Here is a 26,913-nt window from a genome sequence, read left to right on the forward strand (position 1 = left end):
ATGACGGAACAATTCAGGTATCCCGAAAATAAAACTTTATATTAATCCAAACCAATAAATTGTTCAATTTCAGCTAGCATGTGGGCTCAGAAAAAGACCCTCGTCCACGAAAAGCATTTCAATGACGGCACGAGGAGATACTTTCAGTGAAGGAATGATTAATCACAAGATCGACTTCAGTAGTGAGTTCACTGAAGGGTTTGGAAAAGAGGCTGTTCCATCAGAACTATTTAAGTCCTTGAACACAGTACAGATAGCAGATGAAATCGTGGCCATGGTGTAGTAAAATCAGACTTACTTGCTGCCTATCTTCCGCACTACAACTGCTACACAAAATATACAGAAGGATCCAAAATCCGGCATTCAAGACAACAAGACACCATTTGCAGTGCATGAAACTGTTTGACAAAACAAGAAACAGAATAAACTGGTAATCACCATGCAGATGGAATTAACATATATCAGTATTAGAAATATGCCTTTTTTGTGTGATGTGCTAATGTACACAGAATGTACTAAACTATGTTCAATTTTGAAGTTCCCATTGTCAAATTCAGTCAGGTGGGTAATGGTTTAATACCACGTTAATACGTTTCTATACCAAATTCAATATCGCCACAACAAAAATTCTATATCCGTCACCATAATCAAATTGACCAGACACATATGCAACAATACCTCGGTGCATGTCACGTATCACGGGATCATCTGGTGGCCACATTGGAAAATAACCACCATTTTGACATGTCAAGTGGCCAACACTTTTTCTCTCAAAATCTAATGGAGAATAAATACCTCAGCCAAATTTCATGCTTTTATCATAAACCGAATGATTATACTGTATGTTACCAGTGCAACTAGAAGGGCTGGATATTTTTCTAGCAATAATAACTTTGATATGTGACCCACTTCATTACAGAATCAAGGTTCCCCACATTAGTCGCATGCACAGGCTAAATATTTTGTTCGAAACGACAAGAAATGCCAGATATCTGTGAGAGAGAGAGAGAGAGAGAGAGAGAGAGAGAGAGAGAGTTGGTTGAAGTAAACTTTTAGACGAAATATCGAATTAAAGACGACGTTCAGGCCAATACCATTTTCCTCATACATACATACTGTCTCTTTTATTTTGATGTGGGACATAAGTGCAAACACAGTACATAAGTAAGTCAAAGACGTAACGTGTGAACGACATAGTATGAAACTGAGCGAGTATACAGTAGTTCATACACATTATTCTCCCAGGATTCCAGAAGGAAGAGAAGTCATAAAAGCCCTTCCTTTGATCCGCATTAGTTCGAAAACATAAGAGCTCTGTAGACGAAGTATTCCTGAATCTATCGCTGTGCTTTTCCCAAAATCTGGACGCTTCTTTCAGGCCAAGATACACGTCTGTAAAAATACGACCTAATCCACATAGACATTCACCCCTCCCTTGTCTCTCGCTCTCAAGTAATATTAAATCAAATAAGATTATGGAAGCCTTACAGGCACACACAAATCTAGCTCATAAACGGGGAAATGTTACGGCAGGGAGTTTCCTTAGGAGTGCTTCTTATGTCACCGTGAAAGTCTTACTAATCTTACGGTCGTGTAAGCCTTCAGATTCTCAAGTCAGAAACATACTTCCTTCGCTTTGCTTCTATTTGCTTCATTGGCTATGACTTCTTTTAAGACCTACATATTCAGATCCTACAAATATTCTTCGGCTCAACAAACTGAATTCTCCAGCAACGTTGTTTATTTTCATTCTTAAATTCCACCTTCAAAAACTTTAAACTCTGTTCTCTTGCCTTATCTGTTAGACCTATCAATGTTTCCCTTCCGTTGTTCTATCGTGAATTTCCTGCTGGAACGTTTCATACTTATTATATGAACTTATTCGAAAAATTTCCTACCACACTCCCTTTTGGCAACACATGCCCCAAGAGTATATATACTGCAACACCCAGTGCCTACCTATTTCCTGTTTCAAGACACTGGAGTAGCTATAAGTCTATCCACCATATGCCGAGCCTGAGTCGCCGGCGATCAATGCCCACGTGATACATGTTATGTACCGATAATACAATGCGGTAACTGAGAGACCGTTCTTTTGTAGATGACATAGAAATAATAGATGGCATTTAGCGTTATCCGATTTGCTGCCTCTTACATAACAATCTCGTATTTATCATAAATACTACATGAACGGATATACCTTTCATTTATTTCAGAGAAATGGACGCTATCTTTGTGATGGAGGGTGTTTTGGAAATTTCTGTTGTGATGAATAAAGAAACATCTCCACGCATGAATTGGACAGCTTTCTCTGAATTCTGAAATAAGATATGTACTGAGAACCCAAGTTTAAAATTTTGTGCTCACATTCAAAAACTTTGATATATAGCTAACGACAAAACTTTACTCTGTGTGTCTATTCAAGATACAAACATAAAAACAAATAGGTATAAAATATAAGAAGAGTTATAGATACTACGCAATCATGCCATGCGTAAAAGCTGACATGGGGACAATGACTAAACTCGTGTAAAATTTAGTAAAGTATGCAATTTCACCCATTCCATATATGGCCTTTCATCAATACACAATTTCATAATCACCGTATCCCTACGTTTAACGGATTCAGTATATAGTCAACTCTTTCACACTTCCCTTCGCAAAACATATCATACTTTCCCATAAAATATATCTTATGGTTGACCAGCCTATTGTTGTAGCCTAAATCTAATAGTGTCATAAGAGGTTGAAAATGCTCTATGACTTCCCTCTGTTAATGCCAGCATGGACAGATCACAATTGCACTATTGCGTTGAACATTCTGGTCACCATTAAATTACGCCTTTCAAGATGAGAATGAGAGTGGTCGCGCGATGAACTAGTACCGACCAAGATCTATTGTAGATAGACCGACCTCCGTCACCAGCGAGACCTGCGATCAATTCCTTGCGGTAATATGCAATCTTTACCTATTTACTGTAAAATCCGAAGTGCATCTGTTGCATTAAGCAATGAACGGTTATCGGATAATTAGCATAATGAGGTGGCTCGCAACTCAGGTAAAGATGGGTATGGCGTTGGGGGTACCTCATCCCATTACACTTACTGAGAACCGAAAGGGTTAACGCTTTCTGAAGCCACCCCTCTAAGGAAGAGAGGCGCACAGGTAGGTACCTACTAATATTTATTTTCCTTCTTACAGTTCCACCAGGGCCACCTGTAGTTTTATGGAATGGCGTTGGTGTCGTAGGGAGCGTAGGCCCACTACAAGAGAACTCTCAAATCACTTTGATCTGCAGGAGTAATGGGGGGAGCCCCCCACCTCGATTGACTTGGTGGTGGAGAGGATCAAAACTTTCACATCAAACGACTAATGTCACCTTCAATCCCCTCAGTAGTAAGTTATGAATATGCTGTTCTGCTCAAATATTCATATTTTTTTTTATATATCTTTCCTATAACCCTTGTAAAATACACAACGCTTTTGCATCCTATGCAAACAGCCACTCAAAACTCCCTTCTCAACCATCCTCTTAAAAACCGCATTCTCACCTCTACACTGCATGTTCTTTCTAGGACGTTTTCAAACATTGCTATCGTTTTATCAAAAACTTAACAGACATTAAAAATGCTTCTCTGAATTTACTTAATGTTAAATCAGTATCTCTCCCATCTATAATTTGTGTATAATTTTATCCTTTACACAAACTTTTATGAGCTTTTAATCAAATCCCTATCTTCGCAAGTCATTCATAACTGGATTAGAATATAAAATTTAGGCCAAAGGGCAAGAGCTGGGACTTGAGAGATCGTTCAGCGATGAAAATAATTATGAAACAATTGTTAAGAAAGGGTGGGAGGGGTGGAAGGTAGCATGGAAAAAAGGAGGATATGAACGGGGGTGCAACAAGGCCCGGAGGGACGCTGCAAAGACACTTAAGAAATTGCCCACAGAGCGCCGTGTGAGGTGCACTGACGGCACTAACCGCCCGCCACCCCCTCCCCCATCCTCCCCGCCGAAAATCGTTGTTATAACCTTTATGTTGCATCCGAACAAGTTTAACCATGCACTTTCTTTAGCTATATATATAAAATGTAGTTTTCAGTTTTTTCCTCTCATATGCTATATAATATATATACACATACATATATATTATCTATATATACAGTATATTATATATATATACACACACATTTACATACACAATCACAACAATATTTTTAGTGACTAGCACTAAGCTGGAAATATCACTTTGCATTATTCTTCGGATTATCCCTAGTGGGAAAATATGTCAAATGACAAACTGCCAGGATTTAAATTCTTTTCGGATGGGGAGCCACAACTGCCATCGTTATCCGTCATATTATATACCAGATTGCATGTTACAGATATAATTCCATGATTCACTACCAACCGTAAACACTGACAAATGTGTTAGTGTTTCATGGTAGCCAAGGTCACGGTGACGAAACTTTTTTAAATGTCAAATCCTGCTTAAAGTAGCTTGCATTTATCCTTTGTACATTTTCTGAGCCGAGACTCGTGTTCAGAGCTAAGTAGCCTAACGACATAACCTGAAATCATGAACTGAAGTTAAATTATTATTATTATTATTATTATTATTATTATTATTATTATTATTCTGAAGATGAACCATATTCATATGGAGCAAGCCCACAGGGGCCACTGACTTGAAATTCAAGCTTCCAAAGAATATGGTGTTCATTAGGAAGTAAGAGAAGGTAAAGGGAAATACAAAACGACGAGATTTCACTTATTAAAAAGAAAAAAATACATGAATAAATTAAAGAACACATAAATAAGTACTAAAATGCAAGGAGAATAGCATTAGGGTAATAAATTCACTGCTTCGCTTGAACTTTTGAAGTTCCAACTGCACGGAAAAAAAAAAAAATCTAAATCCAAGCTTCTTATCCTCTAGGGTCACCGAAAGTTGAATCGACGGTGTGGCTGAGGGCTACGAGAGGTTTCCAAGGAGCCCTGCTGACCTGTCATGCCCACCCACCAACGCCAGAGCAGTCCAGTCGCAACATCATTTTGCAGCCTCGCACAGCGTCCGTCTCTCTCAACATTACGTGTGAGTAAGTCATTCCGATGTCATAACAAATAATTCACTTTTGCCCTCCGTCACTTCTGCGTAGGGTTACGGATAACAGTAATTACTTTGGTTTAACTGAGTATTGCTGATAACTTTCTACTGATGCGTGTCCACAGTTTCTAGGAACGCTAAACAGTGCTTGATTCCTGAGAATTGAAAAATGAATTAATAAACTTGACATTAAATCCCGAAAACAGAATGTAAATTTACTACCGGAGCGAGTCGAACAGTTTTTTTCAGTTTTTTCGTGTTTTTTTCATGAATGAGCAAGTACTGTTAAGAGCTGCGCCTACTTTTCTAGTTAGTATTATCCATAGTGTCTTTAAAACCAAAAATAAATGAGTGATCGTTTAAAATGACAAACTAAAGAGACCATAATACAAAAGGTTACTGCAATTTTATCAGCTTATTCTGTTTGCAGTACTAACTTCAGTTCTCGAACGTCCTGTATTATCCCCACCACTAAGGGAGTTTTTATGAGTCCTTTATTAATAATAAAACAATAACTAGTACTGTAAGGGGGAAAAAAATAATTTTTTTTATGAATAACGAACAATGAACATATCCTCTCTGGATTTCAGTGCCTCCGTTAGAAATCAGTATCACTGGAATGAGAGGACCAGTTTCAGCAGGAACTGCCCTGCAGCTAGAGTGCCGCTCCGTGGGGTCAAATCCCCCTGCAGAACTAACCTGGTGGAGAGGTCACCTGCATCTTACTGAGGTCGTGCATTCGGTGAGTATGCCATTAGAGTTAAAGAAAACTAAATAAAGTACATTTTTTGATTGAAAACGGAAGTACACTTTTTTTTTATTCAAACGGGAGCAAGATGGTCAAAAGTAGCCAAAAGCTAATTTCGAAGTCTAAGAAAAATTACGACAGGACACTGTAGACGAAAGGTCGATATCAAGATTACCGAATATTCTAGTTCAAAAGGCGGACGACATAAATGCTGAAACTGACTTTTACCAACAGATATATAACGCTGGAAACGTGACAACAGCGACTCTAACAGTGGTGACAAACAGAGACCACGATGGTGCTACCTTTGCTTGCACGGCATCCAACCCATTGCTGCCCAACTCTCCCATCACCCGCACTGTCAGGCTGGAAGTTCATTGTAAGTACCCTCAACCATTTCCAGTTACATAATTATGACAACTCAACTATTTCCAGTTACATAATTATGACACCTCAACCATTTCTCGTTACAAAATGATGACAAACATTTACAGATGGTGCGGGGCCACCTGAAGTCCTTGTTGAGCCAGGTCTGGAGAGACAGGGAATGGACTGGGATCTAAACCCAAATCAAGAGATAAACCTACCACGGGGAATAAGGGGACACTAGAATTCAAATCCAGTATGCAGAGAGCAGATCTATTTTCCTGCTTGAGGAAAATATTGCTTATAATATTACGAGAACACATAATGCATAATGTTAAGGAGAATTCCCATATCAGGATTAATAAAATTTGAAAACTGACTCGTCTTATAATTCACAAATGCAGTTATCATCAAGCAGCGCTTATCTCTCTTTCAGATCCGCCAGTTGCGACTTTGAGGTTGGGGAGGGCAATTAATTCTTCAATCATTCAAGAGGGCAATGATATCTACTTTGAATGTGATGTCGCAGCTAATCCCGAAGTCCAAAGAATTGACTGGACACACAATGTAAGGCTCTAAAGGTTTTTAGACGTTTTAACCACTTTCCTTCTTGCCATGACATTCTGCTCCTTAATTTCTTTCACTTCTGTCAAGTTCCTGAAAATTATGGAACTTTTGCTTGCAGCCCACAGTGATATAATTTCACAGATGAAAAAAATATCTAGAAAACCTCAAGCAGCAAGTAAAATACTTCAACACCTTTTTATTCCTTCTACTCAAATTTACGAACTTCCTTACCACGTTTACTTATTCTACAATTCTCGAATCCCTTTATGGAATTCTTTCCAGCTACTTTTGCATAACAGAAATCAATATAAGCAAGTGACTCACTGTACAAAAATGAGCAAAATAATCAGAATCAATTTAAGTGATTCTAAATATGCTGCACTTGTGAGGAAAAAATGTAAGTGGAAGCTACAACGGCGCCAAAAAAATGGACGAAACGTATTTTCAGTTTTTTTATGGAATACCTTACTTATTATTTTTTCGATGAGTGTTTTCTGTCATATCTCATAAATCCTTCAGTGAGTGATTCCAAAAATTTTTTTTACTTCAACCCACATCTTCTATAGAAATTCATTAGTGGTAACATTTGTTATTCTTTTAATTTAATTCCAGGGAGTCGTGCTACGGCATAACCTGAAAGCAGGCATTATGATGAGTGGCCTCAGCCTGGCTTTGCAGAAACTGAGCAAGAGTAACTCTGGTTCTTACACGTGTATTGCCTACAACAGCGAGGGGAGGAACACCAGTAATACTCTTCACCTTACCGTCAGACGTAGGTTACCTCACCATGAATCTAAATCAGGGCCTGAATGTATATAAAATCAAAATTAACCACGTTTCCTCTTACACGAGGGATGAAAATCTAATTTCTAAAAATTAATGTAGATATGGCTGTACTGTACAATACACGGTTTTTTTAATATTGTAAACACTAATTTTTCCCATAGATTAATCGTGACACTATTCCCTATGAACAGATGCACCCCAGTGTTTTGGAGGCACTCAAGCAAAGATTGTAGGTGCAGCACGAGGCACACCTACCCTCCTTACCTGCCGAGTGGAGGCGGAACCCTCAGAAATCACCGGATGGGAATGGGTTAGAATCAAAGACGATAATACAAACGAAAAAATACCACAGAAAAAAGTGCAGAGTAACGGCCTGACTTCCAGTGTCAGACTGACTCCTCTCTCCCAGGGAGACTACGGGTACGTGACATGTATCGCTACCAATGAAATTGGCAAGCAGCTGGACCCTTGTTTGATCAACTTCGTCCCAGCAGGGCCACCCGACCCTCCCACTAACTGCTCAGCTACTCCTGTGAACAGAGGCCAAGAAACGACTTCCTTGTCTATTGCCTGTCATGAAGGTTTCGACGGGGGTCTTCCTCAAGAGTTCCTCCTGGAGGTCCAGCAAGAAAAAGAGGTTATTGCCAATTTAAGCAGGTAAATATAGCCTTGGTGGTACAAGGCAAATAGAAGTTTCAGTATAGCACTGAAATTCTTTTATTTTGATGATGTAACTGGCGAGATATTTATATAATCAGATCATGTTTTCACGAGAAAATTTCATTCCATCATAAAGACTTATTTTGTAAACATATGCCATTCAAGCCTTATTTTAAAATCAGGATAACCAAGCATTCTCTTTATATTTTGATACAGTGAGTTTCCAGAGTGGGTAGTGGACCAACTACTAGGTGGTGCCAGTGTTATAATCAGAGTGACTTCACAAAATGCCCATGGAAAAAGTGAGCCATTGATGCTCGAGGTACACACGCCCCTTGCACAGCATAGAGAAGCTTTAGGTATATATTATATCCTTTTTTCCAGTATTTAAAAAAATCGTATTTCATCTATCACAACAACAAAGAGAACTTAGATCAGCAGAAAATTCATGATTTATTGTTTAGAGCATGTCTGATTTTGTCAGAACAAGTTCATTATGTGTCTACAATTTCGTATAAAAGTAAACTTTTCCGTTATCGTTTGTTACACATTCTTTTAATTGCGTACTATTTTTACATCCCCTATTACAGACAGCTCCACAAAAGATAAGAAAACCCTTCTGGGAGCCACAACTCTCTTTGGAGCACTGGTGGGTGTGGTGGTAGTCCTTGTTATTCTGATTATTGTGAGTGTGATAATAGCTCGAAAGGCTAAGCCCCGCCCCAAGAATAAACCTACAATAGTTTCTACAACGCCCGTAGACAACACATGGGAGTGCTACAACCCGGACCTAGTTTCTTCTGCTCAGCAAAGGCAGCCGAACAGAGAGGCACTCACGGTCAGTCAACAAAGCTTGCCCTCACCGCGCCTGCACACTCTTATGCAGAAGCACCGCAATACATGCTTGCCTTTGAATGAACAAGCGCAGAACTGTATTCAGATGCACAGAAAATCCTTACCTGTTTTGGCTGATCAGCAATCGAGATTTAAAGGATTCAAAAGATATAGAACTTCAGACATTTGATGGGCATTGCTTCACAACTTGAAAACAAATTTTTGTTCAGATTTTTACATAAAAACCTCCCAGAATCACTATATAGACAATTTCTCACGGTCTTTATTAAGTATTCTGGCTCAGTTTAAAAGTTTTTGAACAGATTCAGTTCTTACTGCTATATTACTCCAACTATTGGCTGGTACTTGAATATATCTCAGGATTTTCATAGTAATACTTCATGAGAATTCAGTCGTTCGTAAGTTTAAATATACCGAATATTTTCGGTTTTATCTCTGCATTCCGCTTTCTAATATCCTTTCAGGAACCATTTTTAACGTAATCACTTCTTTGCAAATGTAACTTATGTTTTCTTTGTATTGGAAGAAAACATTTAGCACTACCTCACAATCATAAAATCTTTCCTTTTGACAGCTCGATGACTCGGGGAGCGATTCAAACAATGACTCGGATGTAGAATCTGTCATCGAAGTGACTCATTTAGCTACAAAAGGTCTGACCTCAAGTACAAAAGTGGACAAAAGCCTTCACAGCTCCTGCTCTCCTTTAACGAGTAAAAATATCACCAAAGGAAATACCCTGGGCGCTGGCGCCAACTTATCTAAATCGTCTCACGCTTTATCCTACGAAAAAGAGGCTACAAAACCTTTATTAACCAAAGAAGAAAAGAATATTTCAAACCCCAGAATTGTTACCAATCTTCACACCAAAACCTCGCTGTCAAATGTTTGTGCTAAAGAGAGAACTAGAATTCCTCCCAAATCCCCAGAAAAGCACAGAAAGGAAAGGGCTGTTAGTGAAAGAGATCAGCTGTTAGGGGACCAATCAGCGTGCCAAAATAAAACAGCCCCTGATATGACACCTCCCCCAAAACCCCCAAGAGTTTTCAACCCTTCACAGGCATCGGCTCTTCCATCATCTCCCGATTCTCAAAAGGGAGGTTCTAAATTATCTCTCCTGGATTACAGTGCTTGTGCTCAACATAAACCACAAAACTCTCTAGAACCTAGTGGAAGGAGTCAGAAAGATGATGGTTGCGCCCCGCTGGCTGAGGATGAAGTAAGGGGCGCCTACCAAGGCTCAGAAAAGGGAAATAAGCGAATTCGTCAAAATGGAATACCGAAAAGTAGTGCAGACGAAGTTGTCAGAAAAAATCCCAGTAGGGAAACGAGTATATGACCCATGCCTCCGATATGGCTCTCTCTCCAGCCTGTTGAAAAGAGGGCCGTATCTGGCGAATAAAGTTTCCTCCGAATTAACAGTTCTAGTAAACGTTAAGACCAGTTGCTTTGGTACCCCCTTGGTTCTACTGCACGTGAAAATTTCGCTGAATAGAGTCGAATTAATATATTCATATATGAAATACTGACTTCTGTGTAATTTCAAGGAATATTTAACGTTCCTTTGTCATAAGTACAACGTCGTTCGCAAATATTACAAAGAAAACGTGTGAGCGAGTGTCAAAGTAAACATAAATATCGCGCGGAACATTCTTTGTGTCTGACATAATCGATGAGACTTTTGTCAGCCTTGAGGCTCTAAACCCTTTTAGATGATGCCAACGTTATGAAACTAGTCAGTGGAAACGTATCACCTAAGTTCTGTTTTAAGAAACTGAAACCGCAGTATTTTGTTATAAAAATAACAAGTGGATTATGAAAATAACAAGTGGGCATGCTATCTAAATTCTTCTGTATAACCTTTCGTCTCTCAAAACAGAAGGACGTTTGTATTATCTATCTAAACGTAGGCAGAAAGGAAGGCACCACAGGTCATACTTTTACAAAATAGGAATTGAGAAATTTCGCACTTAATATTTAATGATCTATAAGAGATTTATACGTCACATTGTACCTTCAGGACTGTTGTCAAATCGTACCTCCCAACTTGGATTAAACTCTGATGTATTTTGTATGTATATATATATATATATATATATATATATATGCAAATATATATATACATATATATATATATATATATATATATATATATATATATATATATATACATATATATATATATATATATATATATATATATATATATATATATATATATATATATATATTCCAATACCGGTACAGAACTGATTGAGCGTAACAACAACTGTCAAGAAAAACTATACTAATAACTGTATTTAAGAGTATTAATAAGATATTCAACTTAACATATTACAATACAATAAGGGCCTATTTTAAAGGTCAATGCCCAACGAAATGTTCGTATAAAAAGCCACAATAGTAGTACCGAAATACTCGTAAAACAAAGCGCTTTAACTGTTCATAAAATATGTAAGCCTTTAGCAATACAAATAAAAGACCGTAAATGAATGTAACTACATATTTTCTATTTTTACTTGTAACTACCCTTTGTACATAAGTAAGGCCATATAAATGTATTTTTCTAACCACTTTAATAAAATCTGCTCGATCACATCAATGTCCATTCCCTTCTTATGTAATAGTTACGAACCGGTGTATAAGGTGATGATTCACATGCATGAACTAAAACAATAAAGTAAGAACGTTATGAAGCCTTATCAAAATATCTGGACCAAAACCAAGGCTTTTATTCCTTCGGCAAATGATACTGTTAACAAGAAAAACTTTACAATTTCAAGAGTATTACACTTTTTTTTTTTACCACGTGTGGTTTAATGGTATACTGTCGTGTAATTAGTGTGCAGGACAGTCATGATAATACTTTTTTCATTCCTCTCTATACACATACGCACAACTCTTTATTATAGAAACACCGACTGAAATCCTACTATTATCCTATTTTCCAAACCACCTGATTTTTACTTTGTTTTGTCTGAGCATTACAAAACGAAAAGGAAACAGCACTGAGAATTCTCCTCTGTCCACGATTTCTCTAATCCATTCAGAAGAGTCCTTTGTATTCTTTGCAACAGCCCCTTTCTTTTCATCTCGTCTGCAACATCCCTGTCAACGCTCTCAGCATTTTTCTCTTTGTCTCTTTCTGAATACCCTCGCCCTTTACAAAGCCTAAACATTGCACCGTAGTCTACGACAATAATGACCTGGTCAAATGTCCCGCTCACTTTTATGCTGGAATTCAACGGCCTCTGCGTCCAACTGCTTCAATTTCTCCCCGTCATAACCACCGAAGATTTCATCCAGTAAATTCTGCGGTTCCCGATCCCACCCACGGAGGTCTCATAAACGAGGGTTTCAAATACAAGCTTTTTTTTTTATTTTCCGTCTGTGAAGTCTTGCATCAAAGGGCAATTCAACCTACCCAAAACCTTTATCAGATATTAAATTTTTCTATTAAAAGCCAAAATGTATATCTAACAAAACCACGACTAATTTTAATCATAAACATTAACCCAAGCACGAAGATGAAACTTTAAACTAATCTTCATTGCTACCAAAAATACTAACGTTTAAAAGTTGGTACTTTTACCCTTACAAAATGGCAGTGAAGTATATTCATTACACGTGGAAAAAAAGAAAGAGAATTGCAAGATTGAGTTCGGTACAATAATGATTCAATGTTCACTCTTAAAATCAGATGCTGTCAAGTTTTAGCATTTAGTCAACATTCCGATTTGGTGATGCTCTGAAATTTCCTCTGATGATGATGATGAATGATACACTAGTAGAATTTACTTCTTATTTCAACGGGGAAGAGGAGCAAGACGCAGAAAAAACAAGCGTTAAATAATGTCAGAATTAAGGAGAACATTACCTATGCAAACAATATCATGAAGCATTAGTACGGCAGAAGATCAGTAACAGAGCCTTACATTTCCTAGGTTCGACCTCATGCTCCACTGACTACTCCAAAGTATTACCCATTTCAGGCTGTTAAGGTTAACAGCAACTTCATTACATATTTGCGAGAGCGAATAACTCCAATAAGAGTTGCATCGCCGGCAAACTGTACCATCTCATTCCCTAGAAAATTCACGTCACAAGAACCCTACCCTCGGGAACACCACACAAGACAGGTCTTTGATCGCTGAAAGCACCATCAGTAACAAGGCTTACCTTCTTGTCATTTCAAAAGCGAATATGAAAAAAGTATGCAACATACAACACCCAAGAAATTCACCATACAGTTCTGTTTTCGTTTTTATATCTTTGCAAGCTCAAAACGATACATGGGGCACGTGTGTCATAAAGGCAAAAAATCTCCTTTCCTACGAACCTCATTATTTTTCCATGTCTGTTCCCTTTTGAAAGCTACCTCCCTCTTACTGATCAGAAGGTCGAGATGTATTCTTTTCTACTCCAAATAAATAGGTACTAATAGACTTATCAACCTATTGTCATCTAAGGGATTTCTTAACATAATTTTATAAATTTCTAGCGATATCAACTGACAGCGGTAAACGAACCGACCAGTCCTTCAACAGGCTTCTGAATGTGATATCTCAACGTGCACGTGCTGTAATCTCGTAAATTTTTGTGATAAGACATCTAATTACAATCTCTCTTCTTGATATTATGTAGTCTGTAGAATACTGTTAGTAACTTTCATCTCATCGACCAAAATGATAATTCCTTTGCATTTCTTTTTGGACAAAAGTCATCAACTACTAATGAAACCTATTTTAGATCCCTATGAAACCAAACTGACAGGCAAAATTGTACGGCTGTATGCAAAGAATGATTATTTGTACTTACTCCTCTTTTGTAACACAATTCTCGGTAATTCATTAGAAAAGCTCGGACGGGAGCCATGTTTAGTACCAGCTGTTCTGGGATGAACGTAAAAAACCATAAACAAGAGAAGGTAAACTCCTCAAATTATGTAGGTAAATTTCCCAAAATTATTTTACCTGTACTACATTATATACACGCTTTTCTATATTGAACAGCCTACAATTTGATTAATAAGCGATATCTTCGTGCGAAACTTCTGTAGAATTCTCTTCGACGCACCTGGCGTTAATGATAAGGCATTTCTAGATATGAGAAGGTATTTTGATGATAATTATATACTATCAATTCAACATGGTCTTCTGTCTTGCACTACGCATGACCTATGGGAACGTCGTTAAGGGCTTACGCACTGCAAGAAATTACGCCCTCCCTGTCTTTTGAGACCTGGGCTACCTGACATATTTCAAAACCGATGGAGAGTCCTGCACCATCTATAGTGAAAATGAGGTAATGAAAGATAAATAAATAAGAAAACTTTTGTGGACTATTATTTTTGTTTTTAATGGTAGGCACGGGGTAGCAACGGTGCAGCATGAGAAGGTACTAGTGGTCCGTACACGAAATAAGGTAGCAGAAGACTGAGGTGATCTGGTCACGAAGTGAGGGAACGGGAAGAGAAATATTCGGGGATAGCGTGAAAGGAACCAATAATGAGCTGAAGTGCCAGCCTAGATAAATAAGAGGCTTGGAAAGACGTAAGAAGCAATCAACAAATGTTACTCGAGATAACAAATTATAAAAAGCCAGTTTCCAGATTTCTCGATATGTTTACATCAACTTAGATGACATAATTTATAATGTAAGTCTAACAACGATAATAATGAAGAAAACGACTAACGGGTTTGTTATTCCACAATCGGATATGGTAACATCACTTCATTTCTTAATAAGGATAGCACAAATATTCTGGCGTTTAATGTAAAAAAAAAATGACTCATGACCTAACTTCTTAGTTTTACATCGTTGTACATGAATAAAATTATATTAATCCATTCATAATAAATTAAGTCTTCTACAAGACTATGATGCAACAAAGCTGAAAAAATGACGGTAAAAAATGGCAAGCAAGTGCTATTTACTATACAGTCGAGGAAGTATTGACAAGCAAACAAAATTTCATGGAAGTCACTACTGTGAAGTATACATGGATAAAAAAAAAGGAGCACATTATCATTTATCAACTGTTCCGTGGTAAATTCAGATATTCTTTACTTTTTCCTTCTCGCTTGTGTGTCGTTCTTAAATCAAAACATTGCAAGCATTACATCGTAGCATGTTCACATCGACTTTTTTGGATTTCTGGCTGAAGTCTTTAGATCAACATTTTTTTCTTATTTCTGTTACTTTGACATTTTTAGTTATTTTGCTATGTTTACGATAAATTTCCGGCAAAATAATATTACTGCAATAGAGAAACTAATAAATCCCTTAATATTACTGTGCAAACTTTGCAACTAAATCGTGTGGCCGTTACGCAACACGCTTAAAATCCTGTATACGTAATTTAAGATTAAACTCCTCACTAACGTTCACATATCAATGATGACCGGAGCCTCCTTACCGAGATTGGAAGGTAATTTTTAAACCGGCACTGCATACAAATTTTCGGCTGATCTAAGCATCTAAAGTTTTTATGCCAAAGTTGGAAAACTCCCCCTTGTGATACTGGTAGATTAATCTTAAAATTACACCTAGTTAAATCTAGCTACAACCAACGGAAGAGGAAATAGGCTATTAGTGAAACGCGTTTGGTTTCAATGTGCTTACCAAGAAGGTAGTATGCACAAGGAGCCGGAGTATGGCAGGAGAAGCTCAGATGTATTAACACAAAAGTCAGCAATCCGAATTCGAGTGTCACATAATTTCAAAAGCGCTCTACAGCCAGCAGCTGGTTTATCTTTCTATTCGTACTGGTTTAAGGACTGAATTTTGGTACTTTAAGTTTCCATTAAAAGACAGATTTTTAACATTTATGTTAATTATGCGCATGTGCGTAAATAGGGGTTACAAATCAAGGATTATGTAATAATAAAAATGCTTTTTTTTTTTTTGCTTTGTTAGGACTAAGCTGAGTATTCGAGGTGCAAAAATGTGAAGGTTTGGAATTGTCTACAACCACTAAAAAAAACCATTCACGTAATTTATAATTGAATGTTTGGCTCCTCTGGCGGGTTGTTTCTAGACCGATTTATTTTAAATTTGCAGACTACGTGAATGAACTACATTTTTAAACACTAAACGACAAAAAATAATTTGACATCATCTAAGACAGAGTAAGTTAAATCCTCTATCGCTTGTGAGATATATCTACTACATATCTAAATGACAGGATACTAACCAACAGCAAAGATGTTCCCTCCCTTTCCTTACACCCAAGATCTTCCCTCCCTTTCCTTATACCTACGTATAGTGAAGATCCAGGTGGCGTTTCCATCACATATGCCTTAGATGGTTATTCCCAAGCTTAATGCATTTTATCCTTTTACATTTCAGTAAAATAATTATAGGTAAAGAAAAATGAAGCATTATCGTGCCTGATCAAAAGGTGGAATGATGCCGAAACATGCGTGAAAAATCTAATTTTGACCTAATGAAAACCTAAGTGAAAGCCTGGCGTTGAGGACCCGGAAAGACAAAATGAGATTATGTCATGTGTGGCTGAGGGGAAGGGAAGTAGCTTTTGTTTCAGAATGACTGTATAGTCCAGGAATGGGAAGAAAAAATCTAGAAAAGCCTGGATCTGTGGAAATTCAATAAACTAATAATAAACTTAACTGGTATTAAAACATATAGCATAGTTAGGTGGTGGGACCTAGCACAAATTCATTCTGTGAAATATACGACTGTGATAACTGGAAGAAGCAAGTTTCGCTCTGTAGTAACAATTTCTTACTCTTGTTTCATCCTTCCCGTCAACCTCATCCTCAACACCAGAAGAAGAGAAACTGATAAAGCCGAAATTCAGAAGTTTTAATCATTGTCTCCTTCCAAACCTGAACATGGGGCATGTCCGGAAAAATATGTACATACAACCAATCTTTCAGTTTAGTTTCATTATTGCAAAATCCAAAGGTTCTATGAATACCTCTACCGAGGCTTCGATTGTTCGTGAAATGCATTTAGTTTTTTGGTTCTTTGCGTCGCCAAGTTAAAACGAACACGGCCTAATTTACTAGTTTCTTCTGATGCCATCTCTTGCTTAATAGCCGGCTGACGACGATAATAGTTTCCTGCTTAATAGTACTTAATACTGCACCTTCTCTCACTGACAGTAAGTGTGAAGTTTCACGAATATGTTTAATAAAGGATTATTAAAACTTTCTTCTGAGATCACGATGGGTAATTATGCAAAAGTTAAATTTTACGAGAGACAGTATGTTTACTTCAAAATGACAAAAATAAAATCCAATTCAACTATCAAATCTACTCTTCTAATATACGAACGTTAAATTTCCTCAAAAGGCATACTAAATAAGTGATCTGAAAGTAGACTAAATTACTTAGCTCCTCGCTTGTTCTATAAAGAGATCGTATAACATCTTGTGAGGTCACAACTGTTGTAGTATATTCAATCAACCTATCATTCTAAACTTGCGCATTGCATTTACTCATCCTGACGAAAACACTCTTCCTTTGCGACAGTTTACCTCTATCAAATATTTAAACGTGTCAGATTTAAAGTTGTATGGTTTTACACAGTGCTACAATTAGATTCAGATTCAGGTTAATGCGTAATCTAATCTAGGATATACAGAGAACAAACAAAAATCCATAGGCTAACGGAGCGAGATCGTAACAAAGGTACAATACTCCAATAGTGTACCATTACCATTTTCTCCTGTATATGCGATGGTACCATTTTCTATATTATATACGCAAGGCTAACTATTCAACTTCGATGTATTCGACTTAAATCACTACCGATTTATAACTTTTGGTTATACTTCAATAACAAAGGTCAGTATTACAGTCTTCTCGTTTGATATTTCATACACTGTAATGGCATGACACTGAGACATGATTGTGGGAAAACTGACAGGATGTCAGGCTTTCATACTTCCGATGTCACAATTTCTGTTATATTATTTTTAGGGATGCTGCCTATTTCATTTTTATACAATCAGTTCTTTCTTTCTTATATGTAGCAAATTTAACAACCAGCCGTCGAATGCATACACGGTCGTTGGTCACTTACCAAGTGCCGAAAAGAAAGCAGAGATTCTAATAAGAAACGAACATCTAATTATTTTAATGTTATCCTAGGATGTTTCCTCGACATTCCTGGCTCATTTTTTATTCAGTCATAATTTATATATCGGGCTGAAAATGCAATATTATTCAACAACGGCCATCAAGTTTATAGACTCAAAATGCGTAAAATCGTTGAAAGCTAGACCATTTACTTTGATAAAACTCACCAAGTCCCAAGTTTTTAACTATTTAATATGTCGACTTTGGTCAACATCAGAGCAAAACGGAATTTCACAGGTAATACTGCAAAATGGTATTTCACAGGTATTACTATTTCAAAAAACTTCCAAAATGGAATTTCAGTTATCATTTCCAAAAAACTTCCAATAAACTTCCAACAGCATCCCAGTGTTAAAAAATGAAAATGGTAAGTAATGTACAAGTGGTTCATGGCAAAAAGTGCTGAAGGGAAGTTCACTTCCGGGATGTAAAGGCAAATACGTTTCACCAAAAAATTTAATATAGTATTAAAGAGCCAGGTGCTTTCTTCGAGGGGTTTTTGTGAAATTTTACTAACAGTTAATGAATCAGACATCTGGGTTTAGTGGGAAACCAAGCCTGTCAGTGTTGAAGCTACTAAATAATACATTCTTCGGCATGATCAATAGCCCTAACAAGTTTGCAGTACGGATGGGACGGGCATATTTTTGGGGGGAATCACTGAAAGAACTTCGGCAAGGTCTTTGGAACTGCTGCTAAAAAAATTCAAAGGGTAGAAAGACTGTAAGATTAGTGTAGTGTGCCCAAAAGCCTTAGGGTACACACGAATTAAAGCCAGGTTTTCAAAAAACCCCGAGATGCTGAATATTTGCGATATTTATCCATACAGGATTATGACCAAAGGAACACATGAATGAGATCAATAGCCTTTATATACTGGCTCCGCCAGTTGTTTGTCCCAGTAGTGACGGTTATTCTGGAAGAGGGTCTTCCTGCAGACTTTAGTATGGTCCCTTATTGTATAAATGCTGAACTCATCCTCAAGCAAATGGCCTGGTAAACAGCAACACGTTTTTTGTGTACTTGCCAGCATATGTAACCTCTTTAATCTAGCCATACATCGAGGAATGATCAAGAAAATTGTAGTGCTACAACGCCTGTTTTGCTCGGCAATTATTAAAGTCCTCTTTTTCTGTTCCCAACTTCCAGTAGAAATTCAACATAAACGGTGCAATGCATATAGCTGCTCTTATTTGGAATGATGAAAAATGTCTAAATTACAAAAGACATCATCATCAAAACAGAAACTTTGCCGTGGCACCCTGTACTAAGATTCTGAGGAAGATCTGAAGGAATCATTGGGCAATGGTGTCTGCAACCCAGTGATAACAAGAAGACTTTGCTAATTCTTTGGGGGTGCACTATGTACCAGGGCAGAGCAGGATACTGCAAAGTACGTGAAAGAAAATAACTATACACCATTAGTCCCTGAGCTGAAAAATGAGCATTTCTTAAAGCATTAGGAATCCTGAGACACTATACCCCAAGATGAAGATGTGGGCGAACAACGTACGGTTGCATGAAGGACTGCGATGGAGGAATGTGTGAGATATTCTCAGTTCAGTAGCATTAAAGTCAAGCAGTAGCACTGCCAAACTGCAAAGGATGAGCAAATAAAAACAAAATGGAGGAGAAATACAACATTATAATGGAAGAGAGTGGAGCTAGAGGTAAAACATTTTGGTTACCTGGAAGCAGCCACTGAGAAGGCACTAAGAAATAGAGTAACAAGAACATGGATGAAGCGTTATGATTGCTTTTTCCAGACAATTTTCATCATTTAAGAGCAGCCATATGTATCTCATCAATTGTGTTGACTTTCCATAGTTAGTTGGGAACAGAAAAAAGAAATTTAACAATTGCTGAGCAAAACAGGCATTGTAGCACAACAATTCCTTTAATCATTTCTTGATGTATGGTCTACATTAATGAGGTAACATTTGTTGGCAAGTGCACAATAAACATGTTGCTGTTTACCAAATTACGAAATCACTTGCTTGAAGATAAGCCTGGCATTTAATACAATGAAGGGGAAACAAGAGTCTGCAGGAAGGCCCTCTCCCTGAATATCCTTGGTGATAAAACTTTACAAGGTGAATATAAGCCTTGTACTAATCTCCACTGTCAAGAAAATATGAGAGATTGTATATGCTAATACAAATACTAATTTTCAAGACATATATGCAATGGGAAGATCATATACAAAATGTGCTGTTCACAGGCTGGAAAATATAATAATATCTCAACGATTGATAAGGTTTTGGCAACAGATGAAAATGGGTGATGAGCAGTTAGTCAAAAATTATGTATGGAAGTAACAGAATAAAGACCACCGTGCAGGCACAAAAAATCATGGACAAAGGAGCTGGCACAGTTACTTTTAGAAGATATTAAACTCTTGTGGATGCACTCAACAAGAGTGCCTCAGTCAGGATAAAAATATTAGACACAGCATAGCCAGTCAATGTTACTAATGGTCACAGCACGCTGTCACAAGAAATCTCATCTCCAATTCTGCATTAGCCAAAGCACTTGGAAATTTTTTAATTTTTTCTTAAATGGGGCAAAACCCGGTCAGATTATTAGGTTTGGATGTGTCAATTGTAGTCATCAAATTATCCATAATCCATCTTATTTCTGATGCCTCGTTTATGGCACAGCAGACTATTGTGAAATATAGCCAGCACATTTCTTAAATGGCCTAATACTTCAAATATTTCCACAACTGAAATATGACACCTAATTATGAAGGAAAAACCGAAAGAGTAACATGAGCTTAACAATCTTCTGAGAGGCAGGAAACAAGCCTCAATTACCATTGACCAATGACATTTCATTTTCCAAATGGTACCAACTTCATAAAGCTTTTACCTCATTTAGCCATAAAACCACCATGTATAACGAATGCCTCTTCTCAATATTCTAAGTAGCTTATAAGAGTATTTTAAGGAACAATGTTGCTTGACATAACAGGTTACAAATAACTGTATAAGTATGAGCTCAGTTTAGCACCTGCAATGCCAAGATGACTCTATGCTCAGGGAAGAATGCTACACTTAGAGGTGTACAGATAGATTCTATAAATGGCGATTACCTTGGAAGTACTGTAGTAATTTTATATATGATACGATTTTATGATTTTTTATGCGAGTTCAAAAAACTTAACATTCAGTCTCAGAATGCTTGGTTAACTCATTACAGCCTAAAATAACTAACTGGTGGACTGCAATGGGGAAACAATGTTATGCCTTAGGCTTTAGGGGCTGGTTAGGTTGGACAAATATATGGCACTATTGCAGTTTGTACACAAACATGTTTCTATGACTTACTGGGGTGGGGGACCCTTGAGAGGATTGGGAGTCCAAGGCTATGTAGATCTAGTTCGAGGCATCTACTTGGTCTTTATTTCATCTCAATCAGAAACGCTGTGGTCTGCTATTCGCTTAGGCCTATAGCTAGACATGTGAGAGACGGGGGTGTAGCCTGGTTTTAATTGTATATTTAGATCTATCATGAAGAGCCGTGTACTACCTAACCTATCCATAGCTGCCATGACCTTAGCTGGGAAAGACAACCAGCAAATATTCAGAACAATTGAATCTTGAAATTACAGCGCAGCCCTGGCTTTGTTTTAGGCTATCAATGTTTAAGTAGGTTCGCACACAATCATAAAATCTTATGATAATTCTACTGAAACGCTCTGCGGGACGTCATGTTTAATACCAGCCTCTGGTGGAAGAACCAAAGAACCTACACGAAAAATGGTAATTTCTCAAAATATTTCATCCGTACTACATTACATACGCCCTTTTCTGTCGTTCACTCAAAAAGTTTGATCGTTTGATTGACCTAATAAATGATATCTCCGTGCAGAGTTTTTCTGTAGAAGTACCATTTAGCAGCATTTGTCAACCTGATACCCTAGGCTAAGCCTATGACCATCATTACAATGAAATATAGCCTATGCAAGTTTACACCAGACTCCAAACTACGCAAGTAAAAACTATTAAACTTCGACTTACTGTGCAACATTTAGGAATGCTTATTACGGTAATCAATCGTTCGAAGCCGAATGCAACGCACAAAACACTGTCACAAAGTTAACATATAAACTAAACGCATCGTGGATCCGTCCGTCACTCCACGCCGCACGACGACTGTCAGTATACGAAGTTGTGAAGTGAACCCAGGCGAAGGCAAAGTCCTTTAAATATACTCTGTATATATTTAAAGCACCTTGGGTGAAGGCCTCATTGTTTGTGATGACGTAAAATTAAATTTTCATTGCTTCGTGGAGCATTTTTTATTCGTGTAATTATGTATTTTGTTCAGTGCTAATATGTATTCAATTTTAAAACGTTATGTTTATGGAGCAATGAGTTTTTTTTTTTTTTTTTAAGATTTCCTTTCAAAGGATCGTAATTAAAATGCTATAGGCCTAGGCCATATTAATTCCGATGACTTTCATATTACTTACTACAGAATATTTAAAGCAATACCCAACGTCCACGCTTTCTGTGAAGTCACATCTTCGTTTTAAAGGGCACTGAAGGAAAAGATTTAGGAATATTATCTTGAAACATAAAGTTGCTTTCTTTTTATATTTGAGCCTTCTAAAAGGAATGCCATGATGATAATGAAAATATGTGCTAACTTTAAAAAAAATTTAAGATCCCATGCTCAAGTTTAATTAGCAATGAATAATGAATCCGCATTTATATGAAAAATGCTTTACCTTTCAAATAGTTTATTACTGAAGTCTCAGCAGGGTTTTAAAGGACAGATGGCAAGGTTTGAGTTTATTGACTGACTAGCTGATACATTTGAAAGCCCATATCACTGGGCTACAGCAATTACACAGTACAAATGACTTACATGTCTACAATAGAAATTATACTGTCTTTGGTTCAAATTTTGTAGGTTAATTTCACTGGAGATGCTATGGTCACAACCTAAGCAACAAAAATTCTGAAAACATAAAATACATAAACATTATGTCAAGATCAGGGTTGCCGCCAAAAGTATAAAACAAAGATATCATCAAACCCCAAGTGATAAATAATCCCTTTTTACTCCCACTCTACAAATACCGCCTTGCAATTTGCACAAAATTTAAGCATGATCAAGGCAGTGCACATCACATTCTGCACTTACATCGAAACATGTCAAATAATTCAGTCCATTACATTATTTTATTGTACAACCAAACCACTCAATCAAGTGGATTTATCACAGCTACAAAATAACTGATAAACAAATATAATTATATATCTTATGCTCGTATTTGTTTACAAAAATGAAAAATTCTATATTGTATATCTAACCTTCATCAAGTTTTACTGGGAAGATAATTTACTCAGTGATAATTAAAAAATATGAACACTTCACAGGGCAGTAAAGTGCCACCTAAAAAATAGCTCTCAAGTGAATACAACCTACAATGTTATTTTACAGAACTTAGATTATTGTACATAAAAACTATATACAAGCATCTGTGACACAAAGCTTTTTCAAACATCAGGAACCTACGTTCCAGTGGCTAAAACAGAGATCATATTTCTTTAGAAGCATACCTGATAATTTGGAATGTTTATGGTTATAACCTAAAAAAAACATTAAACACAGCTTTTTCTCTTTTTGTACTGTCTCAAAGATCAAACCAGTTATGATTAGAAAAAGGCAATGAAGAGAAAAAAAAGTAAATTTGGTAATGAATAAAATATGGTCTTTAGCCACGAGCAGTAAGTAACAATTCCTAAACATAAAAGGCAGAAAGAAATTATTAAAACCATCTTTGAGAAACTTAAAAATACTCACTTGGGAACTTAGTCATCTTGCATGGAACACAAATTACAGTTGTTTGAAAGAGCCTTGCACACAGCACACTGCATTCCAATGGAGAGCAAAATAAGATGCCACACCATAAGTTTCCAGATTGGCTGAGATGTGTAAAAGCTTTCAAAGGTGAATTATTTACAAACCAGAGTTAATAGGAGCTTTAGTGGATCTGTTTACAATCAACTAATTTTGAATTACCAACTCACTGCCTTAACAGTCTTTGTTACAAATTTCCAACAGCTTAACATCAAAAGTGCCATTTTCAAGACCTTTCTGAATTACCAACAGACTTACTTTTCCTTTTAATGATCAAATTGATAAATCCACGTAGAATGCTGTGATATAATGGGGGATCAGTTTTCACACCATACTTCAACTCTTCCTGTCTTATAAAATGTTTACAGCATCAAACCTAATAAGAATAATCTCCTTGTTTCATCCTGATTGCAATATAAAACTTCTAAAGCAAAGGACAGCACTTTATAAACCCTCTATTTTCCTTTTTTTACCTTGTTTTTAGGCAAAGCTGCTAAAGAGAACAGCCCATTCAACTATCACAATGCAAGTTATAATGAACGTAATGATGATGTGAAAAGGACATATGATCATCTCCAAATATGCAACAGCTGCATTCTTCAATGCAGGTTCAATCTGACTGTCTGTTATAGATTAGACTTGAAGGGGATGGCACTTCAGGAAACAAAGTGAATGGTGATTTTCATGCATTAAATTTGATTTTTTTTTAGATTTTTTGCAAAATGAATCTTTTCTGGCAATGAAGTTATTTTTGCAACATTTTAAAAGGCAGCAACTTTTCATGTCATACTGTTTTTCAAACACATTTGCAAATTACCATTCAGCAAAAAAGTACAGTACTGCAATTATGGCAAAAATAAAACTTCTCAAAAGAAATAGAACATAACCGACAGTAATGTACTGTGTTAAGACACGAGATCCTACAAAACAGATGCGTTTTCACAGTTACACCTAAACCGATATTGCCCTTTGGGGAAATGTGAAATGCCTTTATTGTAACTGGGACTGGCACCATAAACACTGAAACACCCCTGAAAAGGCATTCTGGGGAAGCACAGCTGCATCCTAGCAGCTACATAAATCTATGCACAAACATTAATGTGCTCCAGTACAGTACTCAAAATTTATACACACATGATTTTACATCAGTTCAAAACTACAAGGCTCATACCTAAGAAAATATCGTCTCACAAATGAGACGCACACTGATTTTTACCAGACACTGACTTTTAATAATGAAAGCAGTAGAATTATATATTCAAGAAGGACTAGGGGTAAATAAGTTATTGTGTACAGTACAGCACTAAAATTATTTACATCTCTGCTTTTTTCATGTCATCTCAGCCGACTTAAGCCAGATCATTTTTTTCCCTTTCTCCCTTTCTCCTGATTTTTCTTTTCGACAGAACATCTTTTGTGCAGAGCCATAAAGGCTAATTTTGGGAGCAATGCCATTGCTCTTGATGTCTTTGTTTTCATTCTCATTATATCCTTATATCTCAGAGTAAAATCTAACTCAATAACCTGCCTTTGGGAAATTTGATACCTTAATTGAATTTTTTCATCTATGAATGATACTCATAAATGAAACAGTGTGTGTAATCATCATTGTCATCCTGTTGCCTGCCTATTTCTGTTATGAATTTGATTATCAAAGGAAGGTATGCTATACAAGCTTCATACCAATTTACAATATCTAGAATGAAATACATTTCTTTGATTTGTGTAGCATTTTAAAACGGACTGTCTCCAGGAGTAATATGGATAGGAAAAATACAAAAATTACCTGCAGTACAATGTATCACTCCCTCACTTTCATACGCTAGGGTTTTACTGAATACCATCTTACATTCACATAAGGACATTAAATAGCAATTGTTATTGCTCATTTTGAAAAAAAAATTGTGTTTGCTTCAATGAAATCGACATAGCTTTCCAATACTGTACAAAAATTACTGAAAATAATATTGTACATAACCATTGTGTATCCAGTATTACAAAACACTTGAAAAGGAACTCAACAGAAATGACAGTGTATCACAAAATTCACCCAGCTTAGATTATGCTGAGATGAAAACCAATATACTTTGGTCCTCATACATAGTGATGCCTCAACAAAACTAATACAGCCATTGCAATTCTTGCATGCTTTTTTCATAAGGTATTTAAAACGTTAAACTAAATATTGTGGCCTTCCAATAAATAAAACCAAGAAACTCAAATGTCCGCTACTGCGTGACGATCAAACAATTTCTTTTAGGGTACGAAAGGTTAAATGCTACTAAATACAATCTGTATAATTGCTACAATGTACATTATTTAAGAACACAAAAGTAACCCTACTCTGAATCACGAGTATGATGGATGTATACACTGCAGTAATACTTTATAGTGCAGTGACCTTTCTTAGAGTCAGTAAAAATAAAAAAAAACGGAGAATGTGTCATTGCAGTCTAAGTAACGAACTTAACACTGGCATGAATCAACAGAAAGAATACTGGTATCTGAGAAATAACTAAAAAGTCATTTATAAAAAAAAAAAAAACACTTCAACAGAAAAATATGACAGCAACATTCGATGCTTATTCTCGACTTTTGTATCTTCCCAGTTCAGATGCCTCAACCAGGAGGCATAAATCAATTCTTACAAGTCTAATTATCATCTCTACCACAAGAGATTCGCAAGCACGAGGGCTGCTAGCAGGGGAAGTCCAAAAACATGCTGGGAGGCACTTCCTGTAAAAGACAGAGGTGTGGTGACATTCTTATAGAAGACAGATGATGCTTGTACTGTTTTTTTATTGTTTTAAATTACAATATATTAACCTATATGACTTA

The 26,913-nt window shown here is 36.8% G+C and overlaps 3 protein-coding genes across 10 annotated transcripts in view; 1 reads left to right on the top strand and 2 right to left on the bottom strand.

The window, feature by feature from the left end:
• Nucleotides 1-9,282, top strand: part of LOC136835453 (hemicentin-1-like) — a 48,787-nt gene extending 39,505 nt beyond the window's left edge. Inside the window, exons 4-12 of the mRNA XM_067099003.1 lie at nt 3,203-3,397; nt 4,944-5,099; nt 5,702-5,853; nt 6,094-6,238; nt 6,662-6,792; nt 7,405-7,564; nt 7,770-8,235; nt 8,455-8,597; nt 8,829-9,282. Coding sequence (XP_066955104.1) covers nt 3,203-3,397; nt 4,944-5,099; nt 5,702-5,853; nt 6,094-6,238; nt 6,662-6,792; nt 7,405-7,564; nt 7,770-8,235; nt 8,455-8,597; nt 8,829-9,262 — 1,982 coding nt within the window. The 3' untranslated portion in view covers nt 9,263-9,282. The remainder of the gene's footprint in view (nt 1-3,202; nt 3,398-4,943; nt 5,100-5,701; nt 5,854-6,093; nt 6,239-6,661; nt 6,793-7,404; nt 7,565-7,769; nt 8,236-8,454; nt 8,598-8,828) is intronic.
• Nucleotides 1-22,360, bottom strand: part of LOC136835461 (uncharacterized) — a 486,122-nt gene extending 463,762 nt beyond the window's left edge. Inside the window, exon 1 of the mRNA XM_067099020.1 lies at nt 22,224-22,360. The gene's annotated coding sequence lies outside the window, so the exon portion shown is untranslated. The remainder of the gene's footprint in view (nt 1-22,223) is intronic.
• A 627-nt stretch (nt 22,361-22,987) lies between these two features.
• The window catches only part of LOC136835460 (cell adhesion molecule 2-like), a 267,781-nt gene continuing 263,855 nt past the window's right edge, over nt 22,988-26,913 (bottom strand). For all 8 annotated transcript variants that reach the window (XM_067099009.1, XM_067099013.1, XM_067099016.1 and 5 more), the window contains one exon: nt 22,988-26,811. In XM_067099009.1, the coding sequence (XP_066955110.1) occupies nt 26,741-26,811 (71 nt within the window). In that variant the 3' untranslated portion in view covers nt 22,988-26,740. The remainder of the gene's footprint in view (nt 26,812-26,913) is intronic.

The sequence above is a fragment of the Macrobrachium rosenbergii genome, chromosome 55 (assembly GCF_040412425.1).
Source record: "Macrobrachium rosenbergii isolate ZJJX-2024 chromosome 55, ASM4041242v1, whole genome shotgun sequence".
Classification (NCBI taxonomy): Eukaryota; Metazoa; Arthropoda; class Malacostraca; order Decapoda; family Palaemonidae; genus Macrobrachium; species Macrobrachium rosenbergii.